The sequence below is a fragment of the Capra hircus genome, chromosome 13 (assembly GCF_001704415.2).
Source record: "Capra hircus breed San Clemente chromosome 13, ASM170441v1, whole genome shotgun sequence".
Classification (NCBI taxonomy): Eukaryota; Metazoa; Chordata; class Mammalia; order Artiodactyla; family Bovidae; genus Capra; species Capra hircus.
The window spans coordinates 42314765-42334101 of NC_030820.1; the positions used below are offsets into that span (position 1 = coordinate 42314765).

General features: G+C 40.6%; 1 protein-coding gene across 6 annotated transcripts in view; it reads right to left on the reverse strand.

Annotated features, from left to right (window-relative positions):
- The window catches only part of FAM208B (family with sequence similarity 208 member B), a 70363-nt gene that overhangs the window by 21691 nt on the left and 29335 nt on the right, over positions 1–19337 (reverse strand). For 3 of the 6 annotated variants that reach the window (XM_018057295.1, XM_013968583.2, XM_018057296.1), the window contains 10 exons: positions 17457–17548; positions 14808–14945; positions 14535–14665; positions 14435–14454; positions 14236–14335; positions 5985–6103; positions 5029–5132; positions 4062–4134; positions 3901–3966; positions 1645–2364 (listed from right to left, as the gene is read on the reverse strand). In XM_018057295.1, coding sequence (XP_017912784.1) covers positions 1645–2364; positions 3901–3966; positions 4062–4134; positions 5029–5132; positions 5985–6103; positions 14236–14335; positions 14435–14454; positions 14535–14665; positions 14808–14945; positions 17457–17548 — 1563 coding nt within the window. Of the gene's footprint in view, positions 1–1644; positions 2365–3900; positions 3967–4061; positions 4135–5028; positions 5133–5984; positions 6104–14235; positions 14336–14434; positions 14455–14534; positions 14666–14807; positions 14946–17456; positions 17549–19337 lie in introns of those variants that run through there. The other 3 variants (XM_018057298.1, XM_013968582.2, XM_018057297.1) reach the window with 2 other exon arrangements.

Below are 19337 nucleotides of genomic sequence, written 5' to 3' on the forward strand. Positions count from 1 at the left end.
TGTTTCTCAAAATGCACACAATAACCCATGGGTGGACTGTCAAATAAACCTAGTGGGCTGCAACCAGAATTCTTTATTAAATGAAACAGAATATATCAGATTATACTGCACAAAGTTAGGGTAAATGTTTTCTGAAATTTGTTTCAGTATGTATGCATTTGTGTGTACTAGACTAAAACATAAAACACATTTCTTACAGTGGATGAAATTTATAATGTTTTGAGAAACAGTGACAACATATATGTTGAATTACAGATAATATATTTAATACCTTTAAGTAAAATCATATAGAGAAGAAAGCCAATACGGCCTGGAATGTTTACAGAAACAGTGCTTGTGTGTCTGCTTCATGCTGCCCTTCTTTCCACAACCTTCCTAAACACACACACCATTTCTCAAACTATAATTGGTCAGAAATAACTATTTGTTAAACCAAAGGGTAAAATCTTAATTATCTAGGATCCTGGGGGATCCACACATCTCCAGTATTTCTTCTTCAGGCATCAAGTGTTAAATTCACAACATGACAGTCAGGGCTGGCTAAGACACATGCTCAAAGCAGCCTCCCGCTTTGCCTGCTTTGAAGTACAGAGATGATGGGGAAATGCCTAAGGGGCCCTGGCCACAGTCTGCTCACCCTTCTCGTAGAGAACATGGAGTGTAAGTTCCCTCAGTTCAGTTCAGTTCAGTCACTCACTCGTGTCTGACTCTTTGCGACCCCATGGACTGCAGCACGATAGGACTCCCTGTCCATCACCAACTCCCGGAGCTTACTCAAACTCATGTCCATTGAGTCAGTGATGCCATCCAACCATCTCATCCTCTGTCATTCCCTTCTCCTCCCACCTTCAATCTTTCCCAGCATCAGGGTGTTTTCTAATGAGTCAGTTCTTTCCATCAGGTGGCCAAAGTATTGGAGTTTCAGCTTCGGCATCAGTCCTTCCAATGAATCTTCAGGACTAATTTCCTTTAAGTTCTCTAGTTTAAACAAATACACTACACATATCTGAGGGGGCTCTAAGCCAGAGTGGTACTGTCTGCTGTGCTCTGCTGGCTAAAGTGCACTTGACTGACACTAAATGGCTCTGGATGTGGGGTCCTACTCAGTTTTCAGGGACAACAAAACCACTTGTGAACTGTTTCTTTACATACATCTCCAGGCCACTGGACACGGTTTCAGTAGGTCCGTACCAGACAGCAGGTCCAGGTGACCACCTTTAGAACACACCAAGGGTTAGAACTCTGCCCCAGGGTGCTCTGATTGTGGAGGCCCAGGTGGACCCTCTTTAGATGTGCTCAGGCCATCACTCAGAACTTTCTACCAGTTGCTCTTAGTGTGCCTGATATTAGGAGATCCTGTCCAATCTGTCCCAGGGCAGCTCAGAAACTCAAAGACCTTATTTCTTAGAAAGTTAAGAAAATAACTAACTGGCAACTGGAGCAGTTTTACAACTGAATAAGAGCTCCTGGTGGGCAGGCTTTTGTCCTGTTGACTTTCACCTGTCACCTAGATCAGTGCCCCCCAGCTCTAGTGTGCATACAAGCCACCGGGAGATAACTCCTCCCAGACACCACCAAGCTATGGTCCAGGACTGTCACACAGGGTGGGGACACAATATCTGAAAACCCACATGATGTCCTTACCTCTTTTTCTCCTCTGAGGAAACTGTCCTTTGACTAGCTTGAGAGTTGTGGTAGAGGCGGGACCCTTGCTTTCTCCAGCAGGAGTCCTTTTGGGGAAGGGTCGGTACAAGCTCACCCTTTTACTCTGTACCATGGGCAGCGTGCTTGCCTTTCTCTTGGGCTGCACTCTCAGATTTGGCGCTAGGCTCAGTGGGACCAGAGCTCCCTGTCTTGCTTGAAACACATCTTCAGAGTTATTTCCAGTTTCTGTATCTTTTCTTCCTTCTGCCTCTGAGTCGCGAAATTCAGGATCTGGAGTCATCACTAAAGAAAAGCCTGCATCGCATATCCCATCTGAAATACAAGGAGACTGAGGACGCTCTGCCAATAGACCTAACACAGTAGACACTCCCAAAATGTACCCGCTCGCATCTGAAAAGTAAGACTTCAGCTGAGTTAAAGACTGTAAAGGGCACTTTTCAGCTGGAGGAGTCAAGTCAAAACCACTGGACACTTGGCCAGAGAAGCCAGTTTCTTTAAATCCGTCCTGGGAAGCAGCAGTCACTGGAGGGCTTTTGTTCACCTTGGACAAGTCTTGGAAATTATGCTTTACTAATGTGTTTAGAGAGATTCCTTTTTCAGAAAATGATTTCTTTGCTTCTAGCAGGGCACAATTGAGGGCAGGCAAAACAGGCACCACCTTCAATGAGATGTCGTCTTCAACTTTCAAGTCTGTCAGACCTAAAATATATATGCATGTATTAAAAACCTGAACTTCTGTTTCCCAAAAATCATGCAAGAAAAGAAATGCTTTATATTACAAAATTATAGGATGGTTAAATATGATGAGTGTTTCAAATGGTAATCTAAATAGCAATTAATAGAAGGCTTATGAATGCCTTCTATGAACATATATATGAACATATATAATGACTATATGAAAATACACACAGAATCAAAACAGAGTCATTCAGGAGGGATGACAAGGTGAGAATGAAGAAGGCAGGCCTGCCTCCAGCTCCGAAAAATAGCACCGGCTCTTAGAGTTGGCAGAGTTGCTTTTCTGTTCTTATCTGTACCTTCTATGACCTACTTCAAACTCTCTTAACAAGGTAGTCAAAGGTGAAAATGTCCTTTGGTTCGCATTTTGACTTTCCTTTTGCTTCTAGCTTTATTGAGATATAATTGAAATACAGCACTGTGTACATTCAGAATTTATAGCATAATGATTTGACTTACATACATCATTAAACAGTTACCTCAGTAAGTCTAGTGAACACCCATCATACCATGTAGATACAAAATTAAAGAAGAAATAAAGTTTTTTTCTTTGTGATGAGAACCAACTGAACTCAAACAAAGCAAACCCCTAAGTAACCTTCAAGTTACTATTATGTAATTAGACTGACTGGAAAATCCCATGGATGGAGGAGCCTGGTAGGCTGCAGTCCATGGGGTCGCAAAGAGTTGGACACGACTGAGTGACTTCACTTTCACGCACTGGAGAAGGAAATGGCAACCCACTCCAGTGTTCTTGCCTGGAGAATCCCAGGGACAGAGGAGCCTGGTGGGCTGCCGTCTATGGGGTCACACAGAGTCGGACACGACTGAAGTGACTTAGCAGCTGCAGCAGCAGTTAGACTGACTAGTCTGTGTTCCTCAATGAAGGAAGAGTGATGATGGACTCATTAAAGTGATAATCAGGCTTACACCTGACAGCTCTGCATCAGAAGCTAGACCATGCTTATTCTCCAGCTTTATTCATTATCTCCCCTGATCAGAGCCTTTCTGGACTTTGTTTCCTAACTGCCCTCTGAAATTCTAATACCACTGATCTACTGTATATCTATTTATATCCTGCATGAGCAATATTTTTTTCCCCTAATAGATAATTCCTGATCCTGGGGAAGGAGACAAGCAGTCCAGATAAAGGCAAGTGCTTCTGTGAAGACCTTAAGTCCTACTGACGGGGAGACTATAATGAAACTACTTCCTGGCTATTGCTCTTCAAGAAAAAATGAATCCAGTTTTGGACACACTGAATGTGAGGAATATCTGAGACACCTAAGTGGCAAGAGATGTCAATAGGCAGGTGGATACTGAGTGGAGAGTAGACAAGCAAAGATAAGCCTGCAGAGATGAAGGACTAACCAGGGAGAGTAAAGGGGGAAAGTTATTTCAGAGAAGAAAACAGTTGCTAGAGTCATGTGCTGCTAGGGGTTTAAGATGAGGACTGAAAAGTGGCCCACAGCTGTCGTGGACTGCCTGTGCCCTTACCTGCTGCTGACGGAGGTGAGTGGAATAAATGTAACCCGTGTAGACCTGTCTGCTCCTCTCTAAAACCTACACATAATAATGAGAATCAGAAGAAAATCAGGTTGCTGATTTGATACAAGTAAACATACTGGAAAACATTTTTTCAAAAGAGTTGTCCTTACCTGTTTCAGACATTAAGGCTGATGACGTAAGTAAAATGAAAAATTCTCGATCTTCTAAGCATTTGATGATTGCCTTAAACATAAAAAAGCAAGAAAGAAGATTCAATTCCCTTCTCCTTCTACCACATTCTTCAGTGATTTTTAACCTTATGAAAAGTTAAGGAAAAAGATTCTTGAAATGTTAGTATTTATGAGAAGCAGAACAATTTTGTCCCTAGTATCAGAAATTTCAAGTCCCTTACTGCTCAAATAATCTTTGCCTTGTTAGGGCTACATATAATAAATAACTGGAATATCACGGGTTAATTTTCAGATAGTGTTCAACTATGTAACAAATCAATCAGAAACTTTTTTCATTGTCATGTTTGACATTTGCTGTGTAAGTATCTGCTGTTTCCCATTAGCCACTACAAATTCAAGGTCACTCAGACCTATGATTAACATCAATAAGCTCAAGTTAACACAAAACATATCACAGAATCCTGGAACTAGAAAAACTGGAAAATATCATCCATTAAAGAAATCCTTTCCACAGCATACTAGGAGATGGGAAATAACAGGCAATAATATCATTAGGTCCCTGGTAATAAGAAATGCAGACAGAAAATGCAGCTCTTCTTTCCCATTATTCACCATTTCAAAAGCCTATATACATATAACAAAGACAAAATCCAATGTTCATATAATAATCGAGTTAAAACAAACAGAATAAAATATACTACTTCATGAAGAGATAAATACTGTATTTCAAAAATTGACAGGTCATAAGCCTACAAATCTGATAAATTAATAGATCATTCACTAACAACTCAAGTATGAAAAAAAGACTTCTGATTCTTTATTAGAATGCTACCCACAGGAACCATCACTGTGGTGCGTCTCCATATGTTTCTCCCACAGTCCCTGTGTATCAAGTTCTCAATTTTAGGGAAAAATAGTAATTATATGTTAAATGGATGACTCTTACCAACTGTTCCCTTTTAATGTATTCTATTAGTTTATCTACTTTCTCCCCCTGTTTGTTTGAGAGTTCCACCTCATACATACTGAAGCACATGTCTTGGCAACAGACTGTGGAAAAAAACCAGAAACACAGAACATTTCTTATTTTTAAATACTATGATGCTTTTTTTTACAACTGATTTATTCATTTTATATTTTAAAAGACGAAATAGGAATACTATTCAAAAAACATGGATCATTCAATGGTCTTGGTTATAAAACCCCTTAATAAAATGTTACTGTATACAGTATTTAAAAACAATGCTTTTATACTACACTAATATAAAGTTAACAAGACAAATAAATATATATAAAAACATCAATGTTGCCATGAATTAATCTAAATGACTAAGAACTTTCCTTCTCATGTTTTCTGCTTTATTTCATTTAAAAGTAAATGAAATGACCCTTGAATGCCTCTCCCTCAACCCCCTGTGCAGTCAGTATTTTCAATATATGATCACCTGGGTAATCATGATTCCACATCCACGGATTGAGTGGTACTGTAATATGTACTACTGAAAAAAAACTGCTTATAAGTGGACTTAAGCAATTCAAACCTGTGTTGTTCCAGAGTCAGTGGTAAACAAATAAAAACAACCACAAAACCTCTGTTCTCCTTGAAAGTAATGATTATGAGTTTCCAACTGTTTGTAAGCATCTCTCTGCTTAATTCCCTCAGTATTCTATATTAAAGCTAGTCTCTGCCATATTAAATGAAACTACTGTTCATCACTTTGAGCTGGTCTCCCAGGAACTGAATCACATGGTTACTCTATCCCTTTCACAAAAGACCCTTTTAAGAATCACTTAAGGGAAAAACAGAAATAAGGAGGGAGAGAAAGTATGTGTGCATGCATGTGTGTGTATGAAAGAGAGAGTGGAAAACAACTGGAACAAAGTTCAGGACACACAGCGTACCATGACATCTGAACAGACCTTTGTGCTCCATGTAATTCTGTTTTTTAAAAGCAGCTTCTGGTAGTCTCTCTTTCAAAGATGACACTTTCATTACATACTTAAAATCTAGTTCATGTGGTCTAAAAAAACAAAACAATATCATGTAATGTAATAAACACTAAACCTAGAGCTTCATAACTTTTGATTTTCTAATATAAATGAAAACAAAACTATTAAAATCACAAAAAATTTTAAATCTATAAACTCTAAATCAAATAATGTGTATGTTCATAAGTACTAGAGATTTTTGGGTATATGACCTTATAAATTGGCTTCCCTGATGGCTCAAACAATAAAAAAACTGCTTGCAATGCAGGAGATCTGTGTTCAATCTGTAGGTCAGGAAGATACCCTGAAGAAGGGAATGGCAACCCACTCCAGTACTCTTGCCTGGAGAATCCTATGCACCAAGAAGCCTGGCAGGCTATAGTCCACGGGGTCACGAAGAGTCAGGCATGACAAGACTATCCATAGGGTCACAAAGAGTCACGTATGACTGAGGACTCCAGTGCAGTTCAGTTCAGTTGCTCAGTCGTGTCCGACTCTTTGCGACCCCATGAACTGCAGCACACCAGGCCTCCCTGTCCATCACCAATACCTCATAAACCATGGTTTGCAAATATGTTCACATTAACTGAATGCATGCATTTTCATTATAACCAAAATATCCGGAAGTATGGAATAATTATGTATTCTGGAATGGAATGAGAATCTTCTAGAAATTATACCACATAAGAGTTGAAAGCTTTTGACAATACAGGACTGCCTACCATGCAGGGCCACAGAAAGAACCCTATCTAGACTAGTACCACTTCCTTCTTTAAAACGTATTTAGAAATACTTGTACACTTACAGATACCTCCTTTTCCCCCTAAAGACTTCTTTGCGTGCACTTTTAAGAGAAACATTTCCTTCTATAACCACACACACACACACACACACACACACACACACACACACACAAGATATACTCGTCTGAATGTAGAGATCCAAAGAATATCAAGGAGAGATAAGAAAGCCTTCCTAAGTGATCAATGCAAAGAAATAGAGGTAAACAATACAAAGGGAAAGACTAGAGATCTTTTCTAGAAAATTAGAGATGCCAAGGGAACATTTCATGCAAAGATGGGCACATTAAATGACAGAAATAGTATGGACCTAACAGAAGCAGAAGATATTAAGAAGGCGTGGCAGTAATATACAGAAGAACTATACAAAAAAAGATCTTAATGACCCAGATAACCATGAGGGTTTGATCACTCAACTACAGCCAAACATCCTGGAGTGCGAAGTCAAGTAGGCCTTAGGAAGCATCACTAGGAACAAAGCTAGTGGAGGTGATGGAATTCCAGCTGAGTTATTTCAACTCCTAAAAGATGATGCTGTTAAAGTGCTGCACTCAATATGCCAGCAAATTTGGAAAACTTCAGCAGTGGCCACAAGACCAGGAAAGGTCAGATTTTATTCCAATCCCAAAGAAAGGCAATGCCAGAGAGAGAATGCTCAAACTACTGAACAATCACACTCATCTCACATGCTAGTAAGTGATGCTCAAAATTCTCCAAGCGAGATTGGTATGTAAATCATTCAATAGCATGTGAACCAAGAACTTCCAGATGTTCAAGTTGGATTTAGAAAAGGCAGAGGAACCAGAGATCAAACTGCCAACATCCGATGCATCATCAAAAAAGCAAGAGAGGTTCAGAAAAACATCTATTTCTGCTTTATTGACTACTCCAAAGCCTTTGACTGTGTGGAACACAACAAAGTGTGGAAAATTCTTAAAGAGATGGGAATACCAGATCACCTTACCTGCCTCCTGAGAAATCTGTATACAGGTCAAGAAGCAACAGTGAGAACTGGACATGGAAGAACAGACTGGTTCCAAATTGGGAAAGGAATATGTCAAGGCTGTATATTGTCACCCTGCTTATTTAACTTATATGCAGTGTTCATCATGCAAAATGCCAGGCTGAATGAATCCCAAGCTGAAATCAAGATTGCCGGGAGAAATACCAATAACCTCAGATACACAGATAACACCACCTTTATGGCAGAAAGCGAAGAAGAGCTAAAGAGCCTCTTGATGAAAGTGAAAGATGAGAGTGAAAAAGTTGTCTTAAAACTTGACATTCAGGAAACTACGATCATGGAATCTGGTCCCATCACTTCATGGCAAATAGATGGGGAAACAATGGAAACAGTCAGAGACTTTATTTTTTGGGGCTCCAAAATCACTGCAGATGTTGACTGCAGCCATGAAATTAAAAGACACTTGCTCCTTGGAAGAAAAGCTATGACCAACCTAGACAATATATTAAAAAGCAGAGATATTACTTAGACAACAAAGGTCCATCAAGTATGGTTTCCAGTAGTCATGTATGGATGTAAGAGTTGGACTATAAAGAAAGCTGAGCACCACCGAAAATTGATGCTTTTGAATTGTGGTGCTGAAGAAGACTGTTGGGAATCTGTTGGACTGCAAAGAGATCCAACCAGTCCATCCTAATGGAAATCAGTCCTGAATATTCATTGGAAGGACTGAAGCTGAAGCTCCAATATTTTGGCCACCTGATGCGAAGAACTGATTTATTGGGAAAGACCCTGATGCTGAGAAAGACTGAAGACAGAAGGAGAAGGGGACAACAGAGGATGAGATGGTTGGGTGGCATCACTGACTCAATGGACCAGCTCCAGGAGTTGGTGATGGACAGGGAAGCCTTGCAGTCCATGGAGTCGTGAAGAGTCAGACACGACTGAGTGATTGAACTGACTGAACTGATATAACCACAAAACAATTAGCAAACTCAAGACATCAACAATACAGTACAGTTCTTTAATCTACAGCACTCACTAAGGTCCCTGGTAACAAGAGAAGGCACTGCTTTTTTCTGGTCCAGAATCCAATCCAGAATGACACACGACACTTACTTATGTCTCTCTCATCTCCTTCAACCTGCAAGTCTTCATCTTCACTGACCCTGATATTTCTGAATAATACAGGCCATTTGCTTTGCAGACTGTCCTTCAATCTGGGCATGTCTGACGTTTCCTCCTGGTTAGACTGGCAGGAACACCACAGACATGATATCGTGTCATTCTCTGTGTATCATGTCAGGAGGCTCCTGATGTTTCTTTCTTTCCTGGTGATGTTAACTTATCCACTGAGTTAAAATGTGCCCGAGGTCAGGGGCGGTGGCCGAGATGAGCAGCCCCACATCCAAGGAGCGGTGGCTGAGCAAGTGCAGGAGGGCCGAGAGGAGCTACTCCACGTTCAAGGTCAGGAGGGGCGGCCATGAGAAGATACCCCACGTCCAAGGTAAGAGAAACCCAAGAAAGATGGTAGGTATTGCGAGAGGGCATCAGAGGGCAGATACACTGAAACCATAATCACCGAAAACTAGCCAATCTGATCACATGGACCACAGCCTGTCTAACTCAATCAAACTAAGCCATGCTGTGTGGGGCCACCCAAGACGGACGGGTCTTGGTGGAAAGATGTGACAGAAGGTGGTCCACTGGAGAAGGGAATGGCAAACCACTTCGGTATTCTTGCCTTGAGAACCCCATGAACAGTACAAAAAGGCAAAATGATAGGATACTGAAAGAGGAACTCCCCAGATCAGTAGGTGCCCAATATGCTACTGGAGATCAGTGGAGAAATAACTCCAGAAAGAGTGAAGGGATGGAGCCAAAGCAAAAACAATACCCAGTTGTGGATGTGACTGGTGATAGAAGCAAGGTCTGATGCTGCAAACAGCAATATTGCATAGGAACCTGGAATGTCAGGTCCATGAATCAAGGCAAATTGGAAGTGGTCAAACAGGAAATGGCAAGGGTGAACGTCAATATTCTAGGAATCAGCAAACTAAAATGGACTGGAAAGGGTGAATTTAACTCAGATGGCCATTTTATCTACTACTGTGGGCAAGAATCCCTTAGAAGAAATGGAGTAGCCATCATGGTCAACAAGAGAGTCCGAAATGCAGTACTTGGATGCAATCTCAAAAACGACAGAATGATCTCTGTTCGTTTCCAAGGCAAACTATTCAATAACACGGTAATCCAAGCCTATGCTCCAACCAGTAATGATGAAGAAGCTGAAGTTGAGCAGTTCTATGAAGACCTACAAAATCTTTTAGAACTAACACCCAAAAAAGACGTCCTTTTCATTATAGGGGACTGGAATGCAAAAGTAGGAAGTCAAGAAACACCTGGAGTAACAGGCAAATTTGGCCTTGGAATACGGAATGAAGCAGGGCAAAGGCTAATAGAGTTTTGCCAAGAGAACGCACTGGTCATAGCAAACACCCTCTTCCAACAACACAAGAGAAGACTCTACACATGGACATCACCAGATGGTCAACACAGAAATCAGATTGATTATATTCCCTGCAGCCAAAGATGGAGAAGCTCTTTATAGTCAGCAAAACAAGACCAGGAGCTAACTGTGGCTCAGATCATGAACTCCTTATTGCCAAATTCAGACTTAAAATGAAGAAAGTAGGGAAAACCACTAGACCATTCACGTATGACCTATATCAAATCCCTATGATTATAGAGTGGAAGTGAGAAATAGATTTAAGGGACTAGATCTGATAGACAGTGCCTGATGAAATATGGACGGAGGTTTGTTACACTGTACAAGTGACAGGGATCAAGACCATCCCCATGGAAAAAAAAGCAAAATGGCTATCTGAGGAAGCCTTACAAATACGTGTGAAAAGAAGAGAAGCAAAAAGCAAAGGAGAAAAGGAAAGATATTCCCACTTGAATGCAGAGTTCCAAAGAATAGCAAGGAGAGATAAGAAAGCCTTCCTTAGTGATCAGTGCAAAGAAATAGAGGAAAACAACAGAATGGGAAAGACTAGAGATCTCTTCAAGAAAATTAAAGATCACGCGGGAACATTTCATGCAAAGATGGGCTCGATAAAGGACAGAAATGGTATGGACCTAACAGAAGCAGAAGATATTAAGAAGAGGTGGCAAGAATACACAGAAGAACTGTACAAAAGAGATCCTCAAGACCCAGATAATCACGATGGTGTGATCACTCACTTAGAGCCAGATATCCTGGAATGTGAAGTCAAGTGGGCCTTAGAAAGCATCACAACGAACAAAGCTGGTGGAGGTGATGGAATGCCAGTTGTGCTATTTCAAAATCCTGAAAGATGGTGCTGTGAAAGTGCTGCACTCAATATGCCAGCAGATTTCGAAAACTCAGCAGTGGCCACAGGACTGGAAAAGGTCAGTTTTCATTCCAATCCCAAAGAAAGGCAATGCCAAAGAATGCTCAAACTACTGCACAATTGCACTCATCTCACATGCTAGTAAAGTAATGCTCAAAATTCTCCAAGCCAGGCTTTAGCAATACGTGAACTGTGAACTTCCAGATGTTCAAACTGCTTTTAGAAAAGGCAGAGGAACCAGAGGTCAAACTGCCAACATCCGCTGGATCATCGAAACAGCAAGAGAGTTCCAGAGAAACATCTATTTCTGCTTTATTCACTATGCCAAAGCCTTGGACTGTGTGGATCACAATAAACTGTGGAAAATTCTGGAAGAGATGGGAATACCAAACCACCTGACTTGCCTCTTGAGAAATCTGTATGCAGGTCAGGAAGCAACAGTTAGAACTGGACATGGAACAACAGACTGGTTCCAAATAGGAAAAGGAATATGTCAAGGCTGACCCTGCTTATTTAACCTATATGCAGAGTACATCATGGGAAACACTGGGCTGGAAGAAGCACAAGCTGGAATCAAGATTGCCAGGAGAAATATCAGTAATCTCAGATATGCAGATGACACCACCCTTATGGCAGAAAGTGAAGAGGAACTCAAAAGCCTCTTACTGAAAATGAAAGGAGAGTGAAAAAGTTGACTTAAAGCTCAACATTCAGAAAACTAAGATCAGGGGATCTGGTCCCATCACTTCATGGGAAATAGATGGATAAACAGTGGAAACAGTGGCTGCCTTTATGTTTTGGGGCTCCAAAATCACTGCAGATGGTGACTGCAGCCACAAAATTAAAAAATGCTTACACCTTGGAAGGAAAGTTATAACCAACCTAGATAGCATACTGAAAAGCAGAGACACTGCTTGGCCAACCAAGGTCCGTCCAGTCAAGGCTATGGTTTTTCCAGTGGTCAGGTATGGATGTGAGAGTTGGACTGTGAAGAAAGCTGAGCACCGAAGAATTGATGCTTTTGAACTGTGGTGTTGGAGAAGACTCTTGAGAGTTCCTTGGACCGCAAGGAGATCCAACCAGTCCATTCTGAAAGAGATCAACCCTGGGATTTCTTTGGAAGGAATGATGCTAAAGCTGAAACTCCCAATACTTTGGCCATTTCATGTGAATAGCTGACTCACTGGAAAGGACCCTGATGCTGGGAGGGATTGGGTGCAGGTGGAGAAGGGGACGACAGAGGATGAGATGGCTGGATGGTAACACCGACTCGATGGACATGAGTTTGAGTAGACTCCGGGAGTTGGGTGATGGACAGGGCGGCCTGTCGTGCTGCCAGTCCATGGGTTCACAAAGACTTGTACACAACTGAGCAACTGAACTGAACTGAGTTAAAATGGTATGTGCAGCTTCTTTTATTATAAGGTCTACATTTTTTCCTTTGTGAGATATGTAAATTTCATCAAACTTCCACCTACTTTATCAAGCCTCCATTGATCATTATGATGTTGCCAAAATGTGATTTCTTAATTTCATCACTCTTTCTACACTTACTGCTGCTGCTGCTGCTAACTCGCTTCAGTCGTGTCTGACTCTGTGCAACCCTACAGACGGCAGCCTACGAGGCTCCCCTGTCCCTGGGATTCTCCAGGCAAGAACACTGGAGTGGGTTCTACACTTACTAGTTGTACTCTACACAATTACTGAGCCTGTGTGCTGCAACTCCTGAAGCCTGCACACCTAAAGCCTGTGCTCCTCAATGAGAGAAGCCACCACCATGAGAAGTCCGAGTACTCCAACTAGAGAGTAGCCCCCTGCTCGCCATAACTACAGAAAGTTGCACAAAGCAATGAAGGCTCATGCAATCTAAATAAATAAACAAACATAAAACTTTTAAAAAGAGTCAATAAAAAGAAAGTTATTTCTAATAGAACACTAACTTTCACTTTTTATTTCAGTTAAAGCATATCTAACTTTCAAGGGGTTTGAGGACAAACTAAATAGGTTAAACAAAAAAGTATCACAAGAAGCCCAGAAAAAAATGCTGTAATTTATTATAATATAAATACATGTAACAGCTCCTCTATTTAATACCACTTTAGGAAAATCATGTGAAAATTAGAAAATTAGACCCTGCATATCTTAATAAAAACTATAACAGAAATCATTAAGTGGCTATAATCTGCATCTGTTATCTAGGCAAGTACAATTTGTTTCTCACAGAAAGTCAAACTTTTAGCATTAAGTAAATTAATTTAGCCTGAGAGCTTATTTTTCCACAAATGGATTAAGATGCTAAAATTTTAAAAGCGATTTATCAAAGATTATAAAACTAAAAAGTAGGGACTTCACTTTGCCAACAAAGGTCCATATAGCCAAAGCTATGGTTTTTTTAGCAGTCATGTACAGATGTGAGAGCTGGACCATAATCAAGGCTAAGCACCAAAGAACTGATGCTTTTCAACTATGGTGTTGGAGAAGACTCTTGAGACTTCCTTGGACAGTAAGGAGATCAAACCAGTCTATCCTCAAGGAAATCAGCCCTGAATATTCATTGGAAGGACTGATGCTGAAGCTCCAATACTGTGGCCACCTGATATAAAGAGCCAACTTATTGGAAAAGACCCTGATGCTGGGAAAGATTGAGGGTAGGAGGAGAAGGGGACAATAGAGAATGAGACGGCTGGATGGCATCACTGACTCAATGGACATGAGTTTCAGCAAACTTCAGGAGATAGTGAAGGACAGGGAAGCCTGGCTTGCTACAGTCCATGGGGTCACAGAGGCAGACACGGCTTAGCAACTGAGTAACAATAAAACTAACTTATTCCCAAGCAAAGGTCAAATTTAAATTTGAATTTTGGTCTCTTGTGTCACAGCCCTGTACTTTATACATCTCCTGAAGACTAACCTAAAACCAAGTACAGCTGGTATATTTCACACCAGTGCCAACAAGCAGGACCTCAAAACGAGAACTGAAAACTTAGGGAAGCATTAGTAAAGGGCATTAATTCAACACTTACAGTTGTTTTGGAACCACTGTACCATAGGAAGACCAAAGAGCTATATCGCACAGCAGACAGCCTTGTATAATTAATTTCCCTTTCCATGGAGAGATGAGAACTGTAAGAAATGAGGTTAAGAAAGAAACTGATTATTTTATTTTTGAACAAAACATTTACTTAAAGAAAAAACTAAAAAAAAAACCACATAATTTCTTACCATTTTCTTTGAGTTCAAGTCTAGGGGGGAAAAAAGAAGCATTTTTATAAGAGCAAAGAAAACAAATCCAGTAAAACAAAGTATGCACGTCATTACTTACATGCTTTTATGATCATGGGCTGGTGCTGCCATCTTTTTAGGTTCCCTGTACTGAAAAGCTACAATCAGGTAAGGACAGATCTGTCTGGGTCGCTCAGTAACAGTGCTGCCTGAAAGTTCATAGAGGTAATACTGAAAGAAGAGAAGTATTATGAGGATAGCACTACAGAATTCCTCATGTATCAAGTTTACTTCAACCCTACCCAACCTCTACATTTAACTCATTAGATTCAGAAAAGTATCTTGCAAATAATTTATTCCCAGGTGACTATACCTGACTCAGTTCAAAGGTGCGAAAATGACTTGTCTTGTGAGAAATCTTGTTAATATTTGCAGCCACATGGCAATCATAGCCAGAAGATGGGCTAGTATAGTTAGCTGTATAATTCTCAGACACAAACTTGACTTTTCCCTAGAATGAAAATATTAAAACTAATCAAATATCTTCAAATAGGAATAATTTCACTCTAGGATTTATTTTAAAATAGCCTAAATAAAGATGGGGATGTATTTTGACTATCACTTTCACTTTTCACTTTCATGCATTGGAGAAGGAAATGGCAACCCACTCCAGTGTTCTTGCCTGGAGAATCCCAGGAACGGCAGAGCCTGGTGGGCTGTCGTCTATGGGGTTGCACAGAGTCAGACACGACTGAAGCGACTTAGCAGCAGCAGCAGCAAACTGTGTTAAGAACTATGGCTCTTAAAAAATTATCTTAAGACCAATAATAGTTTTAATTATCCATGAACCTCATTACATTTGTACTTAGCCCTCCAAGTTTTTTGTTTTTTCACAAACTCTGATATAAGTTGGTATCTTTCTTAGGCAAACATCCACAGCTTTTTTCATAGTATTAAAGGAGTACATGAATTAGCCCAAATTTAGGAGAACCATTCCTTTCAACTGGAGAAGGAAATGGCAACCCACTCCAGTATTCTTGCCTGGGAAATCCCATGGATGGAGGAGCCTGGTGGCCTATATAGCCCATGGGGTCGCAAAGAGTCGGACACAACTGACTAACATTTTAACTTAACTTTACTTCTTTAAAAGAGAAATTACACAGTCCACCAAACAGACTCACTATTCAATGACCATATCATAAAAGATGAAAAAAACTAAAATGTCAAAAGATGAGTTCCAAACTGAAGTATTAAATTATAAACTGTAAATTGCTGCTGCTGCTGCTAAGTCGCTTCAGTCATGTCTGACTCTGTGCGGGTCAACCCCATAGAAGGCAGCCCACCAGGCGTCCCTGGGATTGTCCAGGCAAAAACACTGGAGTGGGTTGCCATTTCCTTCTCCAATGCATGCAAATGAAAACTGAAAGTGAAGTCGCTCAGTCGTGTCCGACTCTTTGCGACCCCATGGACTGCAGCCCACCAGGCTCCTCCGTCCATGGGACTTTTCCAGGCAAGAGTACTGGAGTGGGGTGCTATTGCCTTCTCTGTAAATTGTAAATTAGAGACCAAGATACTCCTTTCCAGCAGCACCCAGTAAACCAGCAAGGAACAAAAGCTCAGTAAAGCACTTCACAGGCCAATAGCCCTGATTACTCAACAGCTGACAGTATTTTTCACTATGGAATCTCTTCATCAAGGGGTACATATCTCCCAGAAAAAGGAAAACGAGAACTGTTGAGTTAGTTTATCATGCAATAAAAGGTCATACAATGATTTTAAAAGCTATTTTGAATAACATAATGACATAACATGAAAAAAATGGAAATACATAAAACAGGTACCAAAATGAGGTACGAAATAATAGGCAACTTTTATTTTTATGTTTACAAGATGCACTATTTAAATATATATACATATACATATATATGCTTGCTGTTAAGGTCCCTCCTCTTCAGCACTTGGACCACCAAGGACAATCCTCAGAAGACTAAGCACATGAGCGGTGCTCCAGTGAGCAGTCAGAACCTGCATCCTCTCCCCATCAAACTGGGCAGGGCTGGCTTCTGAGCAGTGAAGTAAGGAGGACTGAGAGCACATGGCCAGAAACTCAAAACTAAACAGCAGGGTCCGCCAGACAGGGTAGGGGCATGAAACCAATGGCAAGGCACAATCTGACATAAAAAACTTGATATCTGAGCTGACAAGCATGTGGGCTACAGCAGAACTACAGTACTTAGCACACAGTGGGAGAGGGAAACGTTAAAGGGGAAGCAGTGGCTGGGAGCCAATGAATGCTACTTTCCCTTCAGTTCTTGGGGACGAATTTTGGAATATGGAGAATTCACACTCTTAAAAAATCAGCAGTGTTAGGTTTATAACTGAAGAACTTAGTAGGAATGCTAAAACAAACGCACAAACAAAACAAGACCACAGAATACGTCCTCAAAAAATCCCCCGACCTCTAAAATTAGTTTTCCTACTATTTGAATGAAAATTCTAATTGTGTGATTCACTTATACTGCATTATTTAAGGGAACTAAAAAATTTCTCAGATTATTAGTTATAGCTATCACATGAAGCTATGAACAAGATCTCAATGTTTTAGGGATAATAAAAATGCATACAGATCTCTCATTTTGACAATTTAAACCAGAATGCTGTCTTCTAAATCCATCTCTTATAGGTGAAATCATGTTGTTTTATAAACAATACTCATTCAGCTATTTAATGTTTAAAAAGTGACATTGTGGAGCAGGGTGAGGAAAGCTTCTCACTAAATGCCTGCTGTATTATTTTGAAGCTTTTTTTTTTTTTTAAGAAAAAAAAAATCATAGATCATCTATTAAAGAGTAAAAAAAAGCTTTGTCCTTAAAGGAAAGCAAAAGGAGCAGTTATTTTTTCTGATTCTGAACAGCTGTCTTTGGCAAGGACTATGTTTAGCAAATGAGCTGCAAAAAACATGATCACAGACTGATAAACTTTCATTAAAAAAAAATTACACAAAAGCAAATTTAGGCTTTACCTTAATTAGATTAAAAATTACAACATAACCAGACTTCCCATGATACCAAGGTCTTGCGTGAAGATAGTCTGAGTATTTGGAAATGTACACACCTATAAAAGTATAAAAATAGATTAATGTACACTTTAAGAAGGGTGTTTACACATGGGTTACTTAAACTGAACAAGATGATACAAGGGACAAATAAAAGGTAACATGAAAAGGGATGAATGTATCACAATTTTGGAAAAGTCTCTGTTTTATTCTCCATGCAATCTTTCAGTGAAAAGGCCTGTGGTAATCTGATCCTCAAGTTATTTTTTCCAGAAAATCTCAGTAAATGCTCCTATTTAAGAATGTGTGCTGAGGTTTACTACTCAGCAGGTCTGTGCCAGGCAGCAGTGACACAAAGGGAAACAGAGTAAGATCCCTGCCTTTAAGCAGCATGTTCTGCTGGACTGTAAATTCCAGTCAGCAGAGGTTATTTTTTGTTCACCACTGCAGCCTCATCACAGACCATTGTTGTTTAAAAGAGAAGTTGAGTCTCAAGTGGGGAGAGACTCCTGTAGGTTGAGGCAGGAGAGGATGATCCCCACACAGAAGCAGCAGTGAGAAAACAGACGAAAGAACCGATTTCAGGGGCATTCCTGAACTGAGGCATCGCTTGTGAAATAGAAAAGACAACGGTGAGAACACAGATAGAATGAACAGAGTTACAGACATGTCAGAAAACTGGATTCCAGTTCCAAGTTCTTCACTTATTACTACTACTACTAAGCACATGACTGAGTAGTAAGAGGATGGGTGTGGGTCACAGATACAGAAATCACAGGTCTTCAGGAAGATTTAAAAAGATCCATAAACCTTAAAACTGTAACATACTATAGCAATATAAAGGCTTCAGTTCAGTTCAGTTCAGTTGCTCAGTCATGTCCGACTCTTTGCGACCCCATGAATCGCAGCATGCCAGGCCTGCCTCCCTGTCCATCACCAATGGAGTTCACTCAGACTCACGTCCATCGAGTCAGTGATGCCATCCAGCCATCTCATCCTTGGTCGTCCCCTTCTCCTCCTGCCCCCAATCCCTCCCAGCATCACAGTCTTTTCCAATGAGTCAGCTCTTCACATGAGGTGGCCAAAGTACCGGAGTTTCAGCTTCAGCATCATTCCTTCCAAAGAAATCCCAGGGCTGATCTCCTTCAGAATGGACTGGTTGGATCTCCTTGTAGTCCGAGGGACTCTCAAGAGTCTTCTCCAACACCACAGTTCAAAAGCATCAATTATTCAGTGCTCAGCTTTCTTCACAGTCCAACTCTCACATCCATACCTGACCACTGGAAAAACCATAGCCTTGACTAGAGAGACCTTTGTTGGCCAAGTAATGTCTCTGCTTTTCAGTATGCTATCTAGGTTGGTCATAACTTTTCTTCCAAGGAGTAAGCGTCTTTTAATTTCATGGCTGCAGTCACCATCTGCAGTGATTTTGGAGCCCCAAAAATAAAGTCTGACACTGTTTCCACTGTTTCCCCATCTATTTCCCACGAAGTGATGGGACCAGATGCCATGATCTTAGTTTTCTGAATGCTCAGCTTTAAGCCAACTTTTTCGCTCTCCTCTTTCACTTTCAGCAAGAGGCTTTTTAGTTCCTCTTCACTTTCTGCCATAAGGGTGGTGTCATCTGCATATCTGAGGTTATTGATATTTCTCCCGGCAATCTTGATTCCAGCTTGTGCTTCTTCCAGCCTAGTGTTTCTCATGATGTACTCTGCATATAAGTTAAATAAGCAGGGTGACAATATACAGCTTTGATGTACTCCTTTTCCTATTTGGAACCAGTCTGTTGTTCCTTGTCCAGTTCTAACTGTTGCTTCCTGACCTGCATATAGGTTTCTCGAGTGGTAG